Below are 22541 nucleotides of genomic sequence, written 5' to 3'. Positions count from 1 at the left end.
TGAAGCATGAGAAGTAGCAATAATGAGGAGAAGGAGAAAATGATAAAGATGAATAAAAACTTTTGTAATTTCAAAGGTTTGTGGGAAGTGGAAGGAATAATTCCCTGGGAATATGACTGAATTCTTATACATTTCTGAGAAAATGATCTTGGAGGACCACTTGTGTAAAAAATCTACAGACAAACGCTCTCGTTTGTGCGTGTGCGCCACTGCTCGTGGTCACGCAGATGTGAAAGATCGCGCGGAATGCGTGCTGGCGCTCGAGCCCGAGTTGGAGCTCGTGAAAGGCGCACAGAGCGCGAGACCTTCTGCACGACTTTTATCATGGATTTAATAGCAAGTGTGAAAGGGAAAGATACCCTTTAAATTGAGTCAGCTGCATTTCTGCAGACTAAAACAACATACTTGACGAATAAACTTTCAATATTTCCAAAGAAAATGTCCAGCCAGAAGGTGTCGGAGCGAGAAGGGAGCGATGATTCGGACACGGACCTGCTGCTCGCGACGCTCTCACCGGAGGAGGTGCAGGAGCTCGAGCTCGAGCTCGTTTACATCGACCCCGACCCGAGTGTACCGGTGGGACTCCGCCAGCGGAACCAGACGGACAAAGTACCGTCCAGAGGATATAACAGAGAGGCTATGCTGGACTACTGTGAGCGGGAGACCAAGAAACTGATCCGGAGAGAGCTGAGCGCAGAGGTGATTCTTAATAACAGTAATAATAATTCTTATGATCATTATTGTTGTTGTAAACTGTTGTAAACTGTAATATAATTAAAATTAAATATAATTATTCTATGTAAAATTGTTGTTTTTATTTTTACTTCATAATTATTTTCTTTATGTTTATTTTTGGTAATAAAAATAATAGTAAATACCCTAGTGTAAAGCCTAATAGCATTTGATTTCAAGAGCTATAGCTATTTTAGTCCAAAAATTCTAAACCTTTTAAAGTTTTTTTTTTTTTTTTCAAATTTGTACACACACACACATTCATCAATCAGTTATACATTTCTTACACAGAGTAACACAAACTAATTAGGTTTCTTAATAATTTTTTACTAATTTTTAATTTCATACCTGGAATATTGAAATGTTTCAATTAATCCAAATTTGGATTTATTTTTCTATGTTGTTGTTGTATGAAGGGACAATGAATAATAAAGAGATGAGCTGTGGTCATTTGTCATTCAGTCCTTTTTCTGTTTAAGATCTCATCAGTGTGACATATTTGTAGATCTGTGAACACAGTGGATGGCTGATTTTGCAGGATGGCTGATATGCCAGACATGCTGTCATGGTCCTGTGTTTCAACAGCTGTTGTGCTGCACACACATAGCCCACTAAAGGATCCTAATAGCTTATAATTTTGCCATCATCTCCTGGTGATGAAGTTTTGGAGTATTTGCTGTACATTTATAAAACTATTTGTACTTCAAATTGTAAATAAAACTTTTTTTTTCATAAAAATTTTTATTTTCAGAGCAGTTAGATTTTTCCAAATATAAAATTTTTCATGCTCTTCAGTTTGGAATGAGTATAAACTTATCTCGGGTGACAATCCTGAGCGTGTAATTATTCCTCACAGCCCAATGTCTTTATAAACATTTAGTGTCATGGTTTAGTTTACTGTTGTCTGGTATAAACACAGGATTCTCTCTTCTTTTGGTGGTGATGGTTATTTGTAGTTGACACTCCATTGAAACTATGCAGAACTAACCTATGACATCAGAGTTGCTGAAGTCATTCATTTATGAATCCACTTCAACAGGATTTTCGAGGGGTATGGTATAAAAATGAGTATTTTCTAGAGTAAATGAGTTGAACAGATGGTCTGGTCCTTGTGGGATGGTGTTACTTGTGTTTTGGTGAGTGCTAGTTGTGTTTTGCATGATTAAATAGGTGCTAATGAAGCACTAGTAATGTGAGATGCACTCCAGGGGCCACAAACTACTTTTAAACTCTCTTGAGCCACTGAGGTGTTTGTTTGAAACATGCTCAGCGGGCAACAGAACATGCACATAATCTCAGAGGAATCCTACAAGTTACTAAGTAATATTGTGCTTTTTATAAACGTGGTTCACTGTTTGCTGTTTATTTTTGATCAGTCCTGACCTATAAAGACCATCTCTCTGATCTCATCTGATATCCTGCTGTGAAGTTTGTTCAGCTGCGTCACTGTGTTGGCAGAGTGGACTTGCTAACTGGATAGTCACTTCCGCATGTATTCAGTAAAACAGCTATGAGAAGAAAATTTATGTTCAGGTAATTTTACAGTAGTCAGTGGTTAAGAGTGATGCACTTCAGAGATTTGTGAATGTGTTTACCTAAAGCTTGGCCACAGTGAGGCTTTGGAACTGTCAAGGACGGAATTCCAGACCCTACGCTGCCTTATAAGGGCACATCTGAGAGTTTTAAGACTTCTTCAAACAATGGCTCACAAATCTGCACAGTACGTTCTTTCCATTTTATCGACCCCTAAAAATAACTCACCCGGTCCAGCTGGGTTCAGCCATCGGCTGTACTTATTCTAGATAAGTTTTGTTTGTGTGATGCCCCCACGGATTTAATGAGGATGTTGATATTTTTTAATAATTACACCAAAATGAAAACATCGGAAACTAATATAGAATGTGAGTATGGTGATTAAGATGTCGAAAGTCAGATAACAATTAGCCAAAATCAGATATTCAAACAGTCAAAGGACAAACAGCTTCTCAAATGTAATGTGCTGTGGTGAATAATGTATTTTGTGTTTAATGTTTGAAGGGAGGGGATGGTAGAAGGAGAGATCGACTCCGCCGGGTGAGGAGCAGAGAGTTTTCCAGATCGCAGAGTGGCGATCCTCCCGACACGGAGAGCAGAAATTCTGAGAGCCAAAAAGATAAGGAGAGAGCAAGAAAAAGTGAGGATGACTCTAGGAATCTATCTGATGAAGAAGAAGAAGTCAATGAGAAGAAAAGGGAGGAGGAGGAGGAGAAGAGAGAAAGTGAGAGAACAGCTAATAAGACAGAAAGTGGAAAAGAGCTTTCTATGAGAGTAAGAGGAAGCAGCAAAACTCTAGACCTCATATCTAAACTGCAAGAGAAGAAAGAGGATAAGAAAGAAATAGGGAGGAAGGAGGTGAAAAAGGTGAGTGAAAACTCCAAAATACGAGGGTTTGTCTCCAAACTGCAGGGGGGTAAAGACACTGAAGACCAAAAATTAAAAGACAGTGAGGCAGACGTCAAGAAACAATATGAAAGCAGAAATAAAACCATAGAAGAACCAAAGAACAACAGAGCAGGAGGAAGAATAAACCTTAAAGATGCAGAAACAGAGGAGAAGAGAAGCAGATTTAGAAATATGGAAGAAAGAAGTAGAAGAAAAGAGAAAGAAGAGGAGGATGAGAAACTTCACTCCCAGAGAGATACAACCAGAGCACCGAAAGAACGTGAAAAAGAAGTGAAACGATCAGAAAACATTGAAGTGAAAATATCTAACATTTCCAGCTATAGCTCAGTGAACTCTCATTGCATGGATGACCCTTCTGTCACTACTGAGGAGGATGAGTCTTTTAGCGAAGATTTGGACAGTGACACTGGCTTCAGCATGTTTGATGATCTTCTGGAGCAGGTTCGCAGCGATGACCCTGAACTAACAGAGATCAACGTCAATAATTCAGACGCCATCAAGACAGACACCCTGATCCAGTTAGCCGAAGGTCTTCGCAGCAACACTCACATCAAAACCTTCTGCCTTGCAAACACGAGAGCGGATGATCATGTCGCGTTCACCATCTCTGCAACCCTACGAAATAATTCGACCCTGACCAGCATCAACCTCGACTCGAATCATTTGACAGGCAAAGGTATCCTGGCCATTATCAACTCTCTTCAGCACAACAGCACCCTTATGGAGCTGAGGTTTCATAACCAGAGACACATTTGCGGAGGGAAGACTGAGATGGAGATGGCCAAAGTCTTACGTAACAACTCTTCACTGCTGAAGCTGGGATATCACTTTGAGCTGGCTGGGCCCAGGATGGCCATGACGAACATCTTGAGCCGCAACATGGACAGGAAGAGGCAGCAACGACTAGAAGCGCAAAAACTCGCCAGACAGGAGACCGACTCCACCCCGTGTGAAGATAAGAGCTCACCTGAGAAGAGTAAGCCAATAACATCAGCAATCAACACTCAAAAGAAAGACTCGAAATTTGCTGCCCACAGATTCACTTGTTCTCAGGAAACTCCTAAAGCTCCACCCACAAAGCTACTGTCTAGACACCTCCCATCAGAGGTAACAGGAAAGAAAGAAGGGGAAACAGGAATTCGACAAGCTCCTCCTCCACCACCCCCACCTGGCCCAGCATTAGATGTTCAGGCCCTGAGGAGGTCGCTGACCCCAGTCTCTCAGAGGAAACCAGACAGCAGTGCTGCTGTCCAAAAGACGGACAGGGGCTCCAGAGATCAGCTGCTGGACTCGATCAGAAACAGCGGCATGAACGCTCTCAAAAAGGTGACACGGACATCACATGTCATGCCAGTACACGACCATGCATCACCATCCTAATAAGAGAATGTGAAGGCTTCTTTCTACAGCATTATATTCTTAAGATATTTTAATGCACTTTTGTAATTTTTGGCCCTTTTGTAGTTTGCAATCTTTATAAGAAATCCTGTCCCATGGCCTCATGGGATATTAAAGTGTCCATTGGATTTGCACTTTAGAATCGTGCTGGAAATAGTAGATCACATGGGTACTTTTTGAATTTTGAATTCTACAAATTTGGACATACTACTCTTTTCACATACTATATAAGCTATAGTTTGGAAGTATGGCTATAGCCTCGGTCTCACTGTGTGTACTTAAAATGTATTCAAATTTATTCTAAACTTACAAAAATTATATAGAAACAGCTAATCATTTTAAGACTCAAGTATGCAGGTTAGGGAGAGGTTTCTCTGAAGAAAACGCAGATATGCACAGCTGATTGTAATTTGAATGTGTAAAAAGTTATTTATTGTGTTTAAAGTAGTTTGAAGATGGCACACTTGCACTTGGTATTGCTCGATAGCCCTTTTTAGAGAGCATATTACATTCACTGAGATCGAGTAAAAGGTTTTAAGGAAAGCCCTTAAATGGAGATGTTCTTAATGCAAATTACCTCGGGTACACAGTCGCACATTTACAATATTTCAAATTCATTTAAAAGCAAATTCTTGTGGTTACATGTTTTGATTTAGAAATAAATTTTAAGTCAGAAATGATTCATTATTGTTAATAATCCATAATATTATAGATGAGACCGATTGGTTTAATTTTGCTTTGCAACTGCTTCTCTGCATGGATGAATGTGGGATGAAGCATTACGAATGGTTATTCCCCAGAGTTTTACTGTTTTGAATAATCCATGGTCAATTTTTCTTCTTCATTGTAGAAACAAACTTTCAGCATCATGCTATCCACAGCCAGAGCTGCTTTTGTCTGTGCACAGATATGAAGTGACACAACGCATATACTGTATGAAATCTCCCTAAAAATCTGCCCCAACAGCTCCAAAATATATTTAATATTATAATTAAAAATACAAGCGATCAATTTGGGTACAGTTAAGGGATGGTTTACAAAGTTGATTCTTACACTAATTCATAAAAAAATGTATGTAATGTTGTCATCATATAATATTATAAATACTCAATTTTCTTTTCAATCTTCCTCTCAGGTTGAAATCCCTAAGTGGTTGAGATAGTATCTGTCCAGTGTACGTGCTTCTACCTTCAGACTCCCCTGCAGTCCCCCAGTGACCCGTCATCATGGAGGATTCCTCCTTAACCGGCTCAGACACTCCGAAATACAGCCAGTTTGGATTATTTGATATCTAAACTGACAGCAAAGCAGTCAACATTCAAGCTTTTAGGGGCATCTGTTGGTGTTTAAGGACTCTCAGAGAAAGATTTGTCAAAAAAATTAGATACATTTAAAATATTTGTTCTCAACTTTTGGCATGCTTACAATATTCTTAAATACTAAGATATAATAAAGTACTAATCATTACTCTGTCTAGAATGCAATATGCTAAAAAAACGAAATATTGTCAAAAAAGCCCCAAGTATGATCTTCTTTCATGCTACTGTATGTGTTTGTTAAATAGCAGAACCTTCTACATGAGATCTATAAACTATTCTGATTATGTATGTGGTATTGAGTTTAATTTCATGCTCAATCTGTTTATGGCCATGGATTTTTCATCTGGACTTTTGGAGTTTTTAGTTTTAGCTTCTGTATTATATTCACTACTGTTTAAAAAAAATAAAAAAAATAACTATAAAATAATTATTTTGTTCATCATGGATTCATTACAAACGCTATTCATCAAAAAGTTCATCAAACAACCCTCCATTTGTATCAATGACAGCTGTGCACACAATATACATTCTAGTATTGAGTGAATATTGTTAATTTATTTAAAACCATAAATCGATGATAGTGTACAGTACAAGGAGGAAAAATAAAACAATTAGAAAAAAGCACTCCCTTTCAAATCTTGCAAACATTACCACATCCATGGGCAGCATTTACTGATATATATCTGATATATAAGTTAGATATCACTTGAGAAGTTTTGCATTAGCGAATATGACCTACCTGAGATCTCTGTATATGTAATCTTACCTGATACGGATTAAACATTTTGTCTGCATCGCATTGGACTTTATGAAGCATTGTATTGCATTGGATTTTATGAATTTTAGCTGGATGACATATGGGAGAATTAACCTCCCCAAATGATTCCTGGGATTGATTAAGTTTGATTTTTAAAAAGGGAGCAGAGGATCAAATTGTTTTGTTGTTTTCCCTGCAATGATTGTGATGTAATTCAAATATGAAGTGTAAGTTTATTTTGTGGATAAAGAAGACATACCTAACTGTTGTCTCTGTACCACAGTATCATTTCATGTATCAGGAGCAATTCATGTATCCCACCTACAGGTGGCAGAGGGATCAAAAATACCCAAATGCGAAGCAGACACTAGATGAAATGTGGGCTACCAATTGTCAAAGTAATTTATTGTCATTTCTCTGTTGGAGAAAACTGAAGACATGGTCTATATGTAGACAATGCAGTAGAACAAAAGTGTCTGTGATGAAGAGACATAAGAACATAAAAGCATAATTTACAGCAGAGAAATTAAATGATTTAGAAAATATATTTTAGAGCAGATTGATGTTCACAGGAATTCACAGCCCCTGTTATTATTGGAAGAAGAAAACAGAAGTAATATTAATAGCTGAAAGACTGTTACCATCTTTTGTCTTTCACAGTTTTAACAACACTAACTTTCATAATCACATATGCACTTGCAAATTCATCAGTGACAAAAAGTGTCAACTCCACTGCTGTTTACCCTCATTTCCTTCCTGAGCTGAAAACTGCTACAGTATGTGTTTGCCCTTGCAACCATTCCAGTCCCACCGCTAAACGGTCATTGGTTCCTTCTTTCGGGGTTAGTCGCTCTCTCTCTCTTTTCTTTCTTATTGTCTCAGAAGCACTGTTCTTCCAGTAACTGATTGAACTAACATGTGAGAGACAGTATGCAGATTTTATTGTGTTATCATTGTGATTTTATGCTGTATTTTGCTTAAAGAGGATGTCATAAATTAGGGAGAATGAAAGTCCATCTAAAGATTCTCTCTGTTTTTGTAGGTAAATACTTTTTTTCCTGCTTGATATATAATCATTAATCTTGTACTGTGGTCATTATGCCATGTTAAAACAGGAAATGCATGAACTTTGTGACCTTTGAAGTGAAATATCCTAATGATAAATATTTAGTTAAATAAGTGTTTTACAAACAAACTCATGTAATAAATATTTTTTTTTCAGTGTAAAATGATCTTGCCTGAATTATGTGAGCACTAAGACAGACACTTTGGTTATTAGAGATTGTTTTAAACTAATCTTATTAATGTGAATGTGAGTGCATCTCAACTGTTTCAGTTGTAGTTGTCTGGTGTCCGTCTGTCTGTAAGAAGTAATGCCATTTTGAATCGTGTTTTCTCTAGTTTTGACCGGTGTGTTGATGAAGTCTGGAAATGTTTATGAGGGAACAGAGGGTGAATCGGTGGAGATCAGATGTCCATATCAGGATGACTATAAATATTCACCCAAGTACTTTTGTCGTCATCCCTGTTACTCTAATCATGTTTTGATTAAAAGTGCAAAGATTGATCAGGTCGTCTCAGATGGAAGATACTCTTTGATTAATACTGTGAGTGGACGGTTATTTTCTGTTACCATCAGAAATCTCAGACAAACAGACTCTGGTGTTTATTACTGTGGACTTGATCAGTGGTTCAGTGATACAAAGAATATAGTTCGTCTGTCTGTCCATCCAGGTGGGTATTTGTGCAAACCGTTTGTGAATAACATAGCATATACATTTATCTTCCCAAATAAAAATTTCACAAAAATGTTAAATTCCCTTTTTTCTGTTTTATTCTCAGCAGCTCCTGTGAACAGATCTACACACACCCCTGAAAACACAGAAACAACACATATATGGACAACAGCACTCACCTCTACAGATACATCCAGTCAGCAAATTAATGATCAGTTTAACAACAATACTTATAAATTAGGAAAATGTATTCAATTAAGTAAGGAAATTTAGTGTTTATTATCATGTGATTCTCTCTTTTTTTCTCAGTCTCTCTTTCAGATAAATCTGATTCATATGAGCAGTTCTCACCAACATCATCAACAGTCCAGTCAAACGGATCTACAACACTGGATAAAGACTTTTTTGCGTGTATTTTAAGATGACAATTATAATATGTTTGCAGCATTGTATAACATTGTTAACATATTCGAATATTTAATGATTCTTTTTTTCTCTTTTTATCTCAGTCAGCATACCTGTGGTGTGTGCAGGTGTTCTGGTGTTGCTGGTGTTCGGGGTTCTTGTGGGGTTAGTGTCTTTCTGCAGGAAAAGATCAGAATTAAAGTCCAGATGTAAGACCGCTTACACCCAATAATGAGTAGATAGTTTCATGAAAGACTATCAAATATTACAAATAATAAGTAATCAAAAAATCCCCATTGCGTCAGTTTTAAAAAATAAAATATTGAGCATATGTGACTGATAGATATTTAGTCATGATATCATGTCTTATTTTCTTCAGATCACTGTTGCAATTTAAGTCACTGTGACTGGGTTTTACAGTATCATCATATTTATGGTCATTTTTCATTTTTCTCTCCCTGAAAATCCAGTTCAGGATACACCAGATCTCAACCAGGTATAAAAAAATCTGTTCTTTATACATACTTTTATCCTAAAGTATCAGAATATATGATTGCAAACTGTATGAACTGATCAAGATTATATACATGCACACATTTGCTTAGTTGTAGTAAAGCTAGATTAATATGATTATGGTAAACATGTTGGCTGTACACTGACTTTGTTAATTAAGTTTTGGTATGTCAACACTTATGTCTCTTTGCCTTTCATCAGGTCTCTCAGACTGTATATGATGTTCATCACCTCTATGATGAAATTGTTGCGGAGAACAGTCCGGCTGGTCCAGCTAGAGATGGCGATTCTGCTAATACATATTCCACCGTGCAGCATTGTGATCCTGCACCTCAGAATGATGTGAAAGATTTGTATTCAGTTATCACACACCACTGAGGATAAATGACTGTCGGTCATCAAAGATGCCACTCGAAAAACCCTGTTGACATGAGATGGTGTATGTGATCAGCATGCTAAAACCCTCCTGCAAACATCCTGTTGTTAACACATTGGCCATGCTGTGGAATTAAACTGCAAAGCTGGCAAAAAAGAAAAAAGGGCTATATATTGTTTGGGTATTGATTTAACAGTTTTTCTTTTGTCTGTCTGACTTAATTGAAGATGGGAATAAAGTAGTAAATCTTTTTTCTTATAACTGTTTCTCATTTTAGCCAGATGGTTTGTATTAATATTATAAGACTTCCTTTTGCCAAGCATCTCTATATTAAAATGTAAAAAAAAAAAAACATATTTTCTTCAAGAAGATTAAAGAATGGTTTCATGCTAATAACTCAGTTTGCAATAAAAATCTGTTCAAACCAAAAATAAATTGTATGGGTCAAAATTATAGATTTTTCTTTTATGCCAAAAATCATTAGGATATTAAGTATAGATCTTTTATTTATTTATTTAATTATTTTTGCCAGTATGGTAATCCATACCCAGAATTGGTGCTCTGCATTTAACCCATCCAAGTGCACACACACACACAGCAGTGAGGAAACACACACACATGAACACACACCCAGAGCTGTGGGCAGCTACTTTTTCCAGTGCCCGGGGAGCAACTGGGGGTTCAGTACCTTGCTCACGGGCACTTCACCCATGGGTACTGAAGGTGGAAGAGAGCGCTGTACATTAAATATATATATATATATATATATATATATATATAATAAATATATCAAAACTTAATTTTTGATTAGTAATATATATTGCTAAGAACTTAATTTGGACAACTATAAAGGTAATTTTCTCAGTATTTTGAATTGTTTGCACCCTCAGATTCCAGATATTCAAATAGTTGTAACTCGGCCAAATATTGTCCTACCCTAACAAACCATACACCAATAAAAAGCATTTTACTCAATTTTGAAAAACAATAAATACAATTAAGGTTGGATTTGTGGTCCAGGGTCACAGTTGTTGCTTTGACACAGAAAGGTTTAAAAGAAGTGTTGGGTGTTAGCAGTGCTTGTCTGAATTTAGTTAGTGTGAAGACACTGAAATAGTTTAGGTGTTACAATACTGAGGCTGTTCCTCTTCACAGGGTTTTATCAACAATATCTCTAGTAGAATATGATATGTAAAAATTTGATAGCCTGAATGCACTGTAAGCCTGTTTGGATAAAAGCGTCTGCTAAATGCATAAATTTAATTTAATTTAATTTAGTAGAAGCTGCAATTAATCTCAGGACACACTGCACTTTTAAGTCTTTGTTTTGTGTTAATTTCAGAATTGTATACTGTGCAATATTATGTTTGACTGCAACTTTTTTTTGCGTATATTAAAAAAAAATCATATTTTACTTATAGTGTCTCTCTCTCTTGCCTCTAACAACATACAGAGGTTTCTCTCTCTCTCTCTCTCTCTCTTTCAGTTCATCTGCCAGCTGCAGTGTGAGAAACAGCAAGCTGAAAACTTTTACGAGCGTCACAGTTTATTGTTTGTGTTAATGTCATAGTTTCTTTATAAATCCTATACGGGTGTATTAAGATGGAGATTATATCAGGGAGACTGAAAACTCTTATGAAGATTCTGTGTCTTTTCAAAGGTAAAATGTTTTTTTTTTTTTTTTTTTTTACATTTTCCATTCATTTCCATAATATTTTCTGTTCGATAGGCATACCAAATATTGATTATAATGGATTTATTTTGCATAACAATATGATGATCTATAGGTTATATATAGAAATGTACAGATAAGCATCCCATCTATCAATATAAAACACATAATCCAACTGCGTTTGAAGATTTTTTGATAACTCTTTTGGATTTTGTTGTCTGATGATTGTTTCTGTTTTTGAAATTTTAATGGGTCAAAATGTATTAAATTATTTTTCTGGAAGTGTCTGTTTAACCCCACTGAAAAACTGACGGTGTTTTCTCTAGTTTTGACCGGTGTGTTGATGAAGTCTGGAAATGTTTATGAGGGAACAGAGGGCGAATCGGTGGAGATCAGATGTCCATATCAAGATGACTATAAATATACACCCAAGTACTTTTGTCGTCATCCCTGTTACTCTAATCATGTTTTGATTAAAAGTGAAAAGATTGATCAGGTCGTCTCAGATGGAAGATACTCTTTGATTAATACTATGAGTGGACGGTTATTTTCTGTAACCATCAGAAATCTCAGACTCACAGACGCTGGTGATTATTACTGTGGAATTGATCAATGGTTCAGTGATACAAAGAATATAGTTCGTCTGTCTGTCCATCCAGGTGGGTATTTATGCAAACTGTTTGTGAATAACATAGAATTCACATTCATATTCCTATTTAAAAATTTAACAAAAATGTTTATTATACTTAAATTCTTCTTTTTTAATTTATTCTCAGCAGCTCCTGTGAACAGATCTACACACACCCCTGAAAACACACAAACAACACATATATGGACAACAACACTCAGCTCTACAGATACATCCAGTCAGCAAATTAATAATCAGTTTTACAACAGTACTTTTGATTTATGAAAATGTATTAAATTTAATAAGGAAATTTTGTATTTATTATCATATGTAGTATATGTTTTCTCAGTCTCTCATTCAGATAAATCTGATTCATATGAGCAGCTCTCAACAACATCATCAACAGTCCAGTCAAATGGATCTACAACACTGGATAAAGACTCTGGTAAAAGTTATTATTATTATTATTATTTTTATTGTACATTCTCTTATTTGATCACTGCACTCACATTGCAAGAAAAACTGAAATACTGTTATAATTATATGATCTAGTTTTTCATTCCAGTCGTTGTGACTGTAGTTTGTGCAGGTGTTTTGTCATTCCTGGTCTTCTGGATCCTTGTGGTTTTAGTGGTTATTTACAGGAGAAGATCAGATGCAAAGTCCAGATGTAAGATTACAAACACACATTAAGACTTGAACTGCATCAATGCATATGGTTTCACAAACCCAAAAGTCAGTTGACATTATTACATTAAAAAAAACTCAAGCATTTTTATTCCATGTTTCCATGATGCTTCCAAACGTCATTCTTCAGTAATGTCTCATATTCCCTAGGTCTTTATATAATTCACTCTGTCATTTTATTGATGAATTAAATCTAACAATTTATATTATTCATATTTACACGTATATTCACACGTTGCTGCTTAGAAACCTCACACCACTGAAGATAAAGCTCAAGGTCCACCTGACTTCCACCAGGTATGAAAACCTCTCTGTGTGGCAACAAGAACAATTTGCATCTAAAAACTGTATCTGAAAAATGTATCAAAAGAAAAATGACAATAAAAATGATCATCATTGCATGCAAATTTGAGTTTTTAGCTTTAAATGTTGTAAAAGTTAAATATCTTTAAAATGCACTTAGTATTAAATCTTTACTGTGTGTGGACTCATGCTCTTTTTCTCTCTGTCAGGCTGGGGATGATGGCTGTTGTGAAGAAACAGTGGTAGTCTATAGTTTGGATGATCCACCTAAAGAAGACAGTTTTTCTCTAATCTATTCAACTGTATATTACTGTGATCACGACTCAGACACAAAAATAAAAAAAAAAAGTAAAAAGTTTGCTAGTAACTTTAGCCATCCATCCCTCCGATGACCAAATTCACATCAGTTCACCATTTCCTGGGGGGCAGATCAGTTGCTCTGCTGCATTCAACTTTGACACTGTTGCAGAGCATTTTGGTGTGAGTGGCCAAAAACAGAACATGTAAATGTTTGTGTCTCGTCAGTTGCAAACTCAATAAGGAACTGTCCCTTACCGTTGACCTATATAAATATCAGTGTAGTCGCTCGTAGCCTAATATACTGTGTCAAATATTACCAAATTTACAGTTTGTTGATAAAGCTATAAAGCTTTTGATTTAACAAAGTCAAATTTTATCTCATATAGCATCACTTTTCTACTTGTTCAAAATGAATAAACAAGGATTATTTTTAAATGACTTCATAGCATATTGAACTCGCCAAAGAATTTAGATTATATATTTTAAAATTATTTATCATAAATAAAAGAAAGTAGCTACTTTCCATTGACGATGTCTCTTTAACCCGTTCATCACTGTAAAGTGTCAGGCAGGCCAGCCTTCCGCGCGCTGCAATTGACGTTTGCATCCGCGAGAGATACCAGGGTCTGAGCGCGGGGCAGAGCGGCGGGACACGGTGAGTGAACTGTTAACGAAATCCCGAACCAGCGCGACCAGGCACGTCCATTCACAGTTAAATTCAGAGGCTCGCGTACGAGAAGCGAGTGCCTGGTTTGGTTCTCTCAAAGGAACCTCGCGTAACGAACATGCTAACGTGCTAATGCGAGATAATGAGGCGCAGGCCGGGTGACTGAGCTGAATTAACCCACTCAGGAGCGCTGCTGCCCGTTGGAGTTCACACGAAACACCGGTGCGTTTACAGGCCACGGTGTCTGCTGTGAGCAGACGAAAACAAACACCTTAACGGTGAAATATTCGACCGTTGAGCGTTAAATGGGATTACTATGTGGTGGTTAATAGGTAAAATTCTGTGCATTTATAATTAAACTGCGTTGTGTGGCACAAATTAACTCTTGAGTGTGCACACTGGCATAAAGTCTCACTCGACCAGTGACCAAAAGGACATTACAGCTGTTAGTGTGGAGGAATGTTTCGTGCAGCTGTAAAAGAGATTCAGTCTTGTGTTATGTTATGATTAACAGTCTTTGGGACACTAATGTTATTTAACCGTCTATAGACATACACCTGTTGAAGTTTTATCTGTATTTGTAAGACTAATAGATTAATATCATTCACTGATCTGGACAAATGGCAAACTCGTGAAATTGCTCATAGTGATTGACATTTATAGCGTCATTTGGACTTGGATGCAGGGCTTTTCCTTATTTTTAATACTCTAGAAATGTATCTTTAATTTATTAAAGTTAATCACAATCACTGAAAGTGTTACTATGACTACCATAATCTATTTTCTTATTTACCATACTGAACAAGATGAGATTTTAGGAGGACAGGACAGTATGGAATTACCTTTGTGCCAATAAAAATGAATGGAACTTATGAAAATATAAATTGAAACTGAAAAAAATGTATTTGAAACTGAAAAATAAATCACAGGCAAAATCTTTTTTTTTTTATACCCTGCATGTTTTGCTGTTTTCTCCTCTTTCTTTCACTGATCTGTACAAATGCACCAGAGTTTTCATTTACGCTTTAGGGTAGGGTTGCACGAGCCATTTGTAAGTTCTGACTTAAATTGGAACGTTAAGTTCACTCTAGAGACTAAGTAACTACTAGCTAGTTTGTAACTAAATCAATGCATTATTCGGTTGCAACAGTTGTTCATAAGGCAGGACGAAGTTAATAGTTTGTTTTTAATAGTTGTTTTAGTTTGTTATAATCCAATAGAATCATTCAAATACACGAGCAGAACTTGCTTTAATATTGTGAATTTCAATTTATCATTCATTGTAACTTCTTTTGCCTCATGTAACTAAAAGTAAAAATCATTTTCCATTTCCATTAAGCAATGCTTAAACTTGAATTTAACATTAGCCTTTATATAGGCTATTTTTGTGTTTAAATAACATTCAGAAACTGTAATTTGAATATAATGTAAGTATCAATAAATACCTAAAAAAAAGAATAGAATTGCAATTTATTTATTATTACTGATTTAATTTGATATGCACAACATGGAACGAAGCACACAGATGCGCTGTACCTGGGGTGTTTGAAGAACCGCTAAAAAAGAAAGTATGTTTCACAAATTTTTCTCTTTAGGCTAAGTTGTAACATGCGTACAGCTGGTGGCTGATGGTCAGTCATACACACACATAAAAAAGTTCCCTACCCACATGAGCTCAGTACTGACAAGAAGTTTAAAATTAATACAAGAAACAGTTTGTCTTTTTTACTTATATTTATTAATTAAATAAAAAAGTCACTGACAGGACAGATAACAAAAAAATAAATACAAGTACTTTACATGTAAATGTCACCATTACCAAAGTTAAGAAAAAATAATTGGTCATTGTGTAAACTAAATTCAACTGTTCAAACAGCGTGGCTGACTCAGAGGAGCATACGCTGCCTGCGTTCTGCTCATAATCTCCAAAATGGCGCTACAGTGATTCAACTTTCAATTCAAGTTTACTTGTATAGCGCTTTTTATGATAAATCATTGCAAAGCAACTTTTATATAATGCAATCACACTTGTAGCAATAATTTTTAGTTCTGTATTTTGATTCAGGGTTTGCATCATTTGCATTGCATCTATTCTCCGGTGTTCTGGATCCAGACTGAAGCTTGTTTAAATCCTAGTTACATCCCGTGGCAAAACAGAGAAACAAGTAGAGACATAATTAGCATAGCTGCTGTTCTAACAAAGTAAAATTAATTAGTTTAACCCAAGCTAAAGAATAATATTGCGCATTTGATCAGATACAACTGCAGTCACAAATTATGAGATGCATTATTTGAATGCTTGGCAATAGAGATGTGTTTTTAATCTAGATTTAAACAGAGAGAGTGTGTCTCAACCCCAAACATTATGAGGAAGGCTATTCCAGAGTTTGGGAACCAAATGTAAAAATCTCTCCTTTAGTGTACTGTGCTGTCCTAGGAACTACCAAAAGTCCAGCATTTTGTGACCTTAGGGAGCATGATGGATTGTAGAGTGGTATAAGGCTAGTTGGGTTTACAGGAGCTAAACCATTTAGGGCCTTATAGGTAAGTAATAATAATTTGTAACTGATATGGAACTTAATAGGTAGCCAGTGCAGAAATTGTAAAATTGGGGTAATATGATCATATTTTCTTGACCTGGTAAGGACTCTAGCCGTTTCTTTTTTGACTACCTGTAGCTTGTTTATTGAAAATGTAGGACAACCACCTAGCAGTGGATTACAATAGTCCAGTCTAGAGGTCATGAATGCATGAACTAGCTTTTCTGCATCAGAAACAGGTAACATGTTTCGTAGCTTGTCAATGTTTCTAAGATGGAAGAATGCTGTTTTTTTATTTCTGGGAAATATGGTTTTCAAAAGACAAGTTGTTGTCTAATATAACACCCAGAATTTGACTATAGAGGTAGTAACAGTACATCCGTCTAGTTCCAAACTGTAGTCTACTAGATTCTGTGTACTGTTTTTTTTTTTTGGTCCAATAAGTAATATCTCTGTCCTATCCTAATTTAATAGGAGAAAATTATTGGTCATCCAAACTTTAACATTTTTAACACACTTTGTTAGCTTACTGTAGGTAATTTAGAAGTTTCATCTGGTCTCATTGAGATATATAGTTGAGTATCATCAGCATAACAGTGGAAACTAATCCCATATTTTCTAATAATATTATACGAAGGGGCAACATGTATATTGAAAATAGAAGAGGTCCTAGGACAGATCCTTGTGGCACTCCATATTTTACTGGCGATAAATGACTTCCCATTTAAATATTTTACTGGTGATAAATGACTCCCCATTTAAATAAACAAAATGGTAGCGATCGGACAGGTAGGATCTAAACCATCTTAGAGCCTGCCCTTGAATACCTGTATAGATTTGTAATTGATCCATGAGTATGTCATGATCTATTGGTGTTGAACGCAGCACTAAGATCAAGTAAAACTAGCAATGAGATGCAGCCTTGATCTGATGCAAGAAGCAACTCATTTGTAAATTTAACAAGTGTAGTTTCTGTGCTATGGTGAGGCCTGAAACCTGAAATTTTTTGCAGGAAGGAGCACAGTTGAGCAGGCACAACTTTTTCTAAAATTTTAGACATAAATGGAAAATTTGAAATGGGCCTATAATTTGCCAGTTCACTAGGATCTAGTTGTGGTTTCTTAAGAAGAGGCTTAATAACCGCTAGCTTTAAAGGTTTTTGGGACGTGACTCAAAGATAACGACGAGTTAATAATATTGAGAAGCGGTTCTTCTGCTACAGGTAACAACTCTTTCAGTAATTTAGTGGGTACAGGATCTAATAAACATGTTGTTGGTTTAGATGTAGTGATAAGTTTATTTAGCTCTTCCTGTCCTATATTTGTAAAGCACTGCAGTTTATCTTTGGGTGAGATGGATGAAACTGAAGTGTTCGACGCTGTAGAATCTACATTTGTTATTACATTTCTGATGTTATCTGTTTTTTCAGTGAAGAAATTCAAAAAGTCATTACCATTAAACTTTGATGGAATATTTAAATCAGATGGTGTCTGGTTCTTTGTTAATTTAGCCGCTGTGCTAAATAAAAACCTTGTATTGTTTTGGCCCTGGCAGTTTTTAAGGCCTATATGTCTATAGCTGGACATACAGACATACAGTTTTTCCACACAATTCTAAAATCTTCCAAGTTCATTTTTCTCCATTTGCACTCAAGACTATGAGTTTCTTTCTTGACAGTGAGTATTACTGTTATACATGGCACAGTATGTTTCTCTCTAACCTTTTTCAGTTTGATGGGGGCAACAGCTTCTAACGCAGGGGTGCCCAACCCTGCTCCTGGCGATTGACTCTCCTGCAATGTTTAGCTCCAATCCTAATCAAACACACCTGAAGCAACTAATTAAGGTCTTCAGGCTCACTTAAAAATTAAAGGCAGGTGTGTTTGATTAGGGTTGGAGCCAAACTTTGCAGGACAGTCGATCGCCAGGAGCAGGGTTGGGCACCCCTGTTCTAACGTATTAGAGAAAATAGTGCCCACTGCCCATGTTGCCAGTCATTTGAAGAAACTTTGGGGAGTACACAATCCAGGCAATGATAACTTATGAAAAACAAATATTCCCTACATATCATCTAGGGGTGCTCTGATCACGATTGGCCGATGGTTAATGCGCATCTCGTCAGTAAAGCCGGTTCTCTAATCAGCGGTAAATTCCGTCAGTTGCGTGATTTCACATAGAGCAGCTGTTACTACACAGGGCCATTGTTAACTGAGAAGCTGTGCAAATCCACGTTCATTTTCAGCGTTTATTTGCGCATCTTCTAAGTTAACAACGGCTGTGTGTAGTAACAGCTGCTCTATGTGAAATCACGCAACTGATGGAATTTACCGCTGATTAGAGAACCGGCTTTTCTGAAGAGATGCGCATTAACGATCGCCCGATCGTGATTGGAGCTTGCCTAATATCGTCATGATTTCTTGGTGACTTTAAACTCCAGTCCCATATACATCAAAACCGTCCACTAGTCAACTACCTTGTCATCCTGTTCTATGGAATTACTTTAAACTTTCAAGAAACTAAGAAAAATATAAAGTGAAACTGAATAAAATGTCTTTGAAACTGAGAAAATAAATGAATAAATAGCAGGCAAAATCTTTGTCTTTATTTTTAATACACTGCATGTTTTGCTAACCGTTTTCTCCTCTTTCTTTACTCAATAAATAAAATTATCAGCATGAAAGAAACAATTGGCAGCAAGAACATTATTTGTGAAATTAGATTTTAGGTCTGTTGTATTGACATCTGTTGACAACAAGCCACAATTGTAATTTTCATATTGTTTGAATTTTTCAGAATTAAGTGATCATTAATTGTGAGTGAAGTGAAAGTGACATTCATCCAAGTATGGTGACCCATACTCAGAATTTGTGCTCTGCATTTAACCCATCCAAAGTGCAAACACACAGCAGTGAACACACACAAACCATGATTTATTCTGCTGCGCCCGGGGAGAAGTTGGGGGTTCGGTGCCTTGCTCAAGGACACCACAGTCATGGTATTGCCGGCCCGAGACTCGAACCCACAACCCTAGGGTTAGGAGTCAAACCCTCTAAACACTAGCCCACGACTTCCGCAGTTGTGACAGTTCATGTGTATTTTTGGGTTCACATAGCAGCTGAGATAAATCAGGCAGGTTATTTGTGAATCTGTCTTTGGTGACTGGAACAATAGTTAGTGCGATATGCGATATAATTAAATCTACTGTATGATTAAAATGATGAGTGGGCCCGGGGACATTTTGGTTGACTCCAAAAGAGTTTATCAGGTCAGTAAATGCAACAAGTCCTAATGCATCATTTGTATTATCAACATGAATGTTAAAATCTCCGACAATTAGCCCTTTATCAACTGTAATCAAAAGGTTTCGGAGGAAATCTGCAAATTCTTTTAGGAATTCTGTATACGGCCCTGGTGGTCTATACACAGTAGCTAGAGCAAGAGATACATTAGATTTCTTTTGCATGTCTGAGAGTGTAACATTAAGCAGAAGTATTTCGAATGTGTTAAACCTGTATCCTGTTTTCTGGGTAACATTGAGAAAATATATAAATTGTTGCAACACTTCCCCCACGACCAGTCTGACAGGGCTCATGCTTTTAACACTTTCACTTCACTCACAATTAATGATCACTTAATTATCTGAAGAATTCAAACAATATGAAAATTACAATTGTGGCTTGTTGTCAACAGATTTCAAGACAACAGACCTAAAATCGAATTTCACAAATAATATTCTTGCTTCCAATTGTTTCTATCAAGCTGATCATTTTATTTATCGAGTAAAGAAAGAGGAGAAAACGGTTAGCAAAAGTTGCAGTGTATTAAAAATAAAGACAAAGATTTTGCCTGCTATTCATTCATTTATTTTCTCAGTTTCAAAGACATTTTATTCCGTTTCACTTTATATTTGTCTTAGTTTCTTGAAAGTTTACAGTAATTCCATAGAACAGGATGAGAAGGTAGTTGACTAGTGGACGGTTTTGATGTATATGGGACTGGAGTTTAAAGTCACCAAGAAATCATGATGATATTGAGGGAATATTTGTTTTTCATAAATAATTATTGCATGGATTGTGCACTCATTCCTCTCCTCCAGTGACGTGTCACTCACATGCGATCTCTACAATTACATTAGGAACTAGCAAACAATTCCTGGTGGACAAAATCAGCTAGGCCTAATGCTTCATATTTTCATATTAAGTCTAGGAGCCATTCTTTATCTAATATTCATCACACTGGAAGAGAACATTTTCACAATTGTCATTTAAAGCTGACTTTAACTTTCATCAGTGTTCAGAATGTTTTAATTGAGCATCTTTTTCTAGATTCAGTTGCTTAAGACTGAATGAACTGGTGCATTAGCATAGCATCTGCATGCAGTAGATAAGCTTTTGTTTGGTCATTAGGATGCATTTGTATCCTTGATCAGACTGGAATTTGAAGTGCACTCTGAATGATCTTAAAAAGCCCTGCAAAGCATTTGATTGGAATGTGTATAGCTGTAGTGACAGTGCTTCAAATCAAATCCATTTAAATAAGCAATTTATCAATGAATTTTACCATGCAAAATGTATAACTAAAGCATGCTATTTAAACTTGGCATGAAATGGAAGTTGTGTTCGACTTTTCTTTAGTATTGTTTGAGTGAGGGTGGGTCTTGATGCGTTACATCTGGAAATCATTGGTCATGTGATTGACCGGTTGCTAGAAGTGGCCGGAGGATTATTGTGCCTCCGTCACGCTGGCACACAAAGAATTTTGGGTCATGGTGACCTCAGAGCAACACAAAAAAAAATCTACAGTTGTAAAATAATGTAGGCAACAGGGTGCTGTATGACTTCATACCTAGTAAGCAATGAAAATCTTTATAAAAAAGTGGTATAATAATGGTTATCATTAATGGTCCTGGAAACTTGAGTGTATTAACCTTGTCCTAAGAAAACCAAAAACCTGTTTAGAGCTTTCAAACCTTGCACTGATGAATATGTGCTGTGGTTGAATCTTCCAGGCCTCAACAGAGAGACCCACCATGCGTGAATATAAGCTTGTGGTCCTGGGCTCCGGAGGCGTGGGGAAGTCTGCACTGGTAACTTCAGAATTATTAAAGTCTCAACATTACTGCATTATAAATGGCCATTGTATACAGTATCTGAATGTGTATGTAATGTTTTTCTCTCTAGTATTTATTCAGGCTTTGTTGTGGTTTGATTGAGATTGTGGTCTTTTACAGACAGTTCAGTTTGTACAGGGAATATTTGTTGAAAAATATGATCCCACAATAGAAGACTCGTATAGAAAGGCAAGTAAACCACTTTGGTATAGCTGAATTAATATTCCATATAGGAATATACACTAATGCAGTACTGACTCCCTCTTTTTATGTTTTTTTTTTTTTTTCAGCAAGTTGAGGTTGATGGGCAGCAGTGTATGCTAGAGATCCTGGACACTGCAGGCACAGTGAGTTTAATTTGATGCATGAACTCATCTTGCCACTTAGTTAATTAGTCTCAATCGATTATTGATTGTTTGCCTACAGGAGCAGTTCACAGCGATGAGGGACCTGTACATGAAGAACGGGCAAGGTTTTGCTCTGGTTTACTCCATCACAGCACAGTCCACCTTCAATGACCTGCAGGACCTACGAGAGCAGATTCTGAGAGTAAAGGACACAGAGGATGTGAGTCACTTTTAATAATAATTCATTAACAGTATTATTATAGGCTAGTGACAATGCCCCTGAATTTTCGAGATACCCCTACCGGAGGTAGAACTAAACCCAACAATGTTTTTCCTCATCTCTAAGGTCTCCCATATATGAAATGGATTCTTGGCTAAAAATATTTTACTGCTAAGATTGTTAAATTAACAGATATTGTTATACACCACAAAACCAATAAAGGACTAAAATATAGCCTGTCCGTATGGGAGTTAAGGCATATAAACTAATGCAGATCAATCACACAAGCTCTGAGAGCTTTGAAACTTGACATGTTTGTAGTCAGGAAGTTGATTTAACTACTAGAAAAGACTGGATGTGAATATCTTGATGTATGGAATAAATAGACAC

General features: G+C 36.4%; 3 protein-coding genes across 3 annotated transcripts in view; all 3 read left to right on the top strand.

The window, feature by feature from the left end:
- Positions 1-212: 212 nt before the first annotated feature.
- On the top strand, positions 213-6695 carry LOC113072090 (leiomodin-1-like). The gene is made up of 3 exons (XM_026245231.1): positions 213-699; positions 2770-4500; positions 5708-6695. The coding sequence occupies exons 1-3, from the start codon at positions 439-441 to the stop codon at positions 5732-5734; spliced, it is 2019 nt and encodes a 672-aa protein (XP_026101016.1). The 5' UTR covers positions 213-438; the 3' UTR covers positions 5735-6695.
- A 613-nt stretch (positions 6696-7308) lies between these two features.
- LOC113072077 (CMRF35-like molecule 8) lies at positions 7309-9987 on the top strand. Its single transcript, XM_026245216.1, has 7 exons — positions 7309-7690; positions 8050-8382; positions 8491-8580; positions 8694-8795; positions 8894-8998; positions 9260-9285; positions 9504-9987. The coding sequence occupies exons 1-7, from the start codon at positions 7654-7656 to the stop codon at positions 9678-9680; spliced, it is 870 nt and encodes a 289-aa protein (XP_026101001.1). The 5' UTR covers positions 7309-7653; the 3' UTR covers positions 9681-9987.
- Positions 9988-13772: 3785 nt separating this feature from the next.
- The window catches only part of LOC113072089 (ras-related protein Rap-1b-like), a 19417-nt gene continuing 10648 nt past the window's right edge, over positions 13773-22541 (top strand). Inside the window, exons 1-5 of the mRNA XM_026245229.1 lie at positions 13773-13923; positions 21483-21560; positions 21705-21773; positions 21875-21931; positions 22011-22151. Of these exons, the coding sequence (XP_026101014.1) occupies positions 21504-21560; positions 21705-21773; positions 21875-21931; positions 22011-22151 (324 nt within the window). The 5' untranslated portion in view covers positions 13773-13923; positions 21483-21503. The remainder of the gene's footprint in view (positions 13924-21482; positions 21561-21704; positions 21774-21874; positions 21932-22010; positions 22152-22541) is intronic.

This window comes from Carassius auratus, unplaced genomic scaffold, assembly GCF_003368295.1.
Source record: "Carassius auratus strain Wakin unplaced genomic scaffold, ASM336829v1 scaf_tig00008539, whole genome shotgun sequence".
Classification (NCBI taxonomy): Eukaryota; Metazoa; Chordata; class Actinopteri; order Cypriniformes; family Cyprinidae; genus Carassius; species Carassius auratus.
The sequence above is the reverse complement of the archived record's forward strand: the minus strand, read 5'-3'. Positions and strand labels throughout refer to the sequence as shown.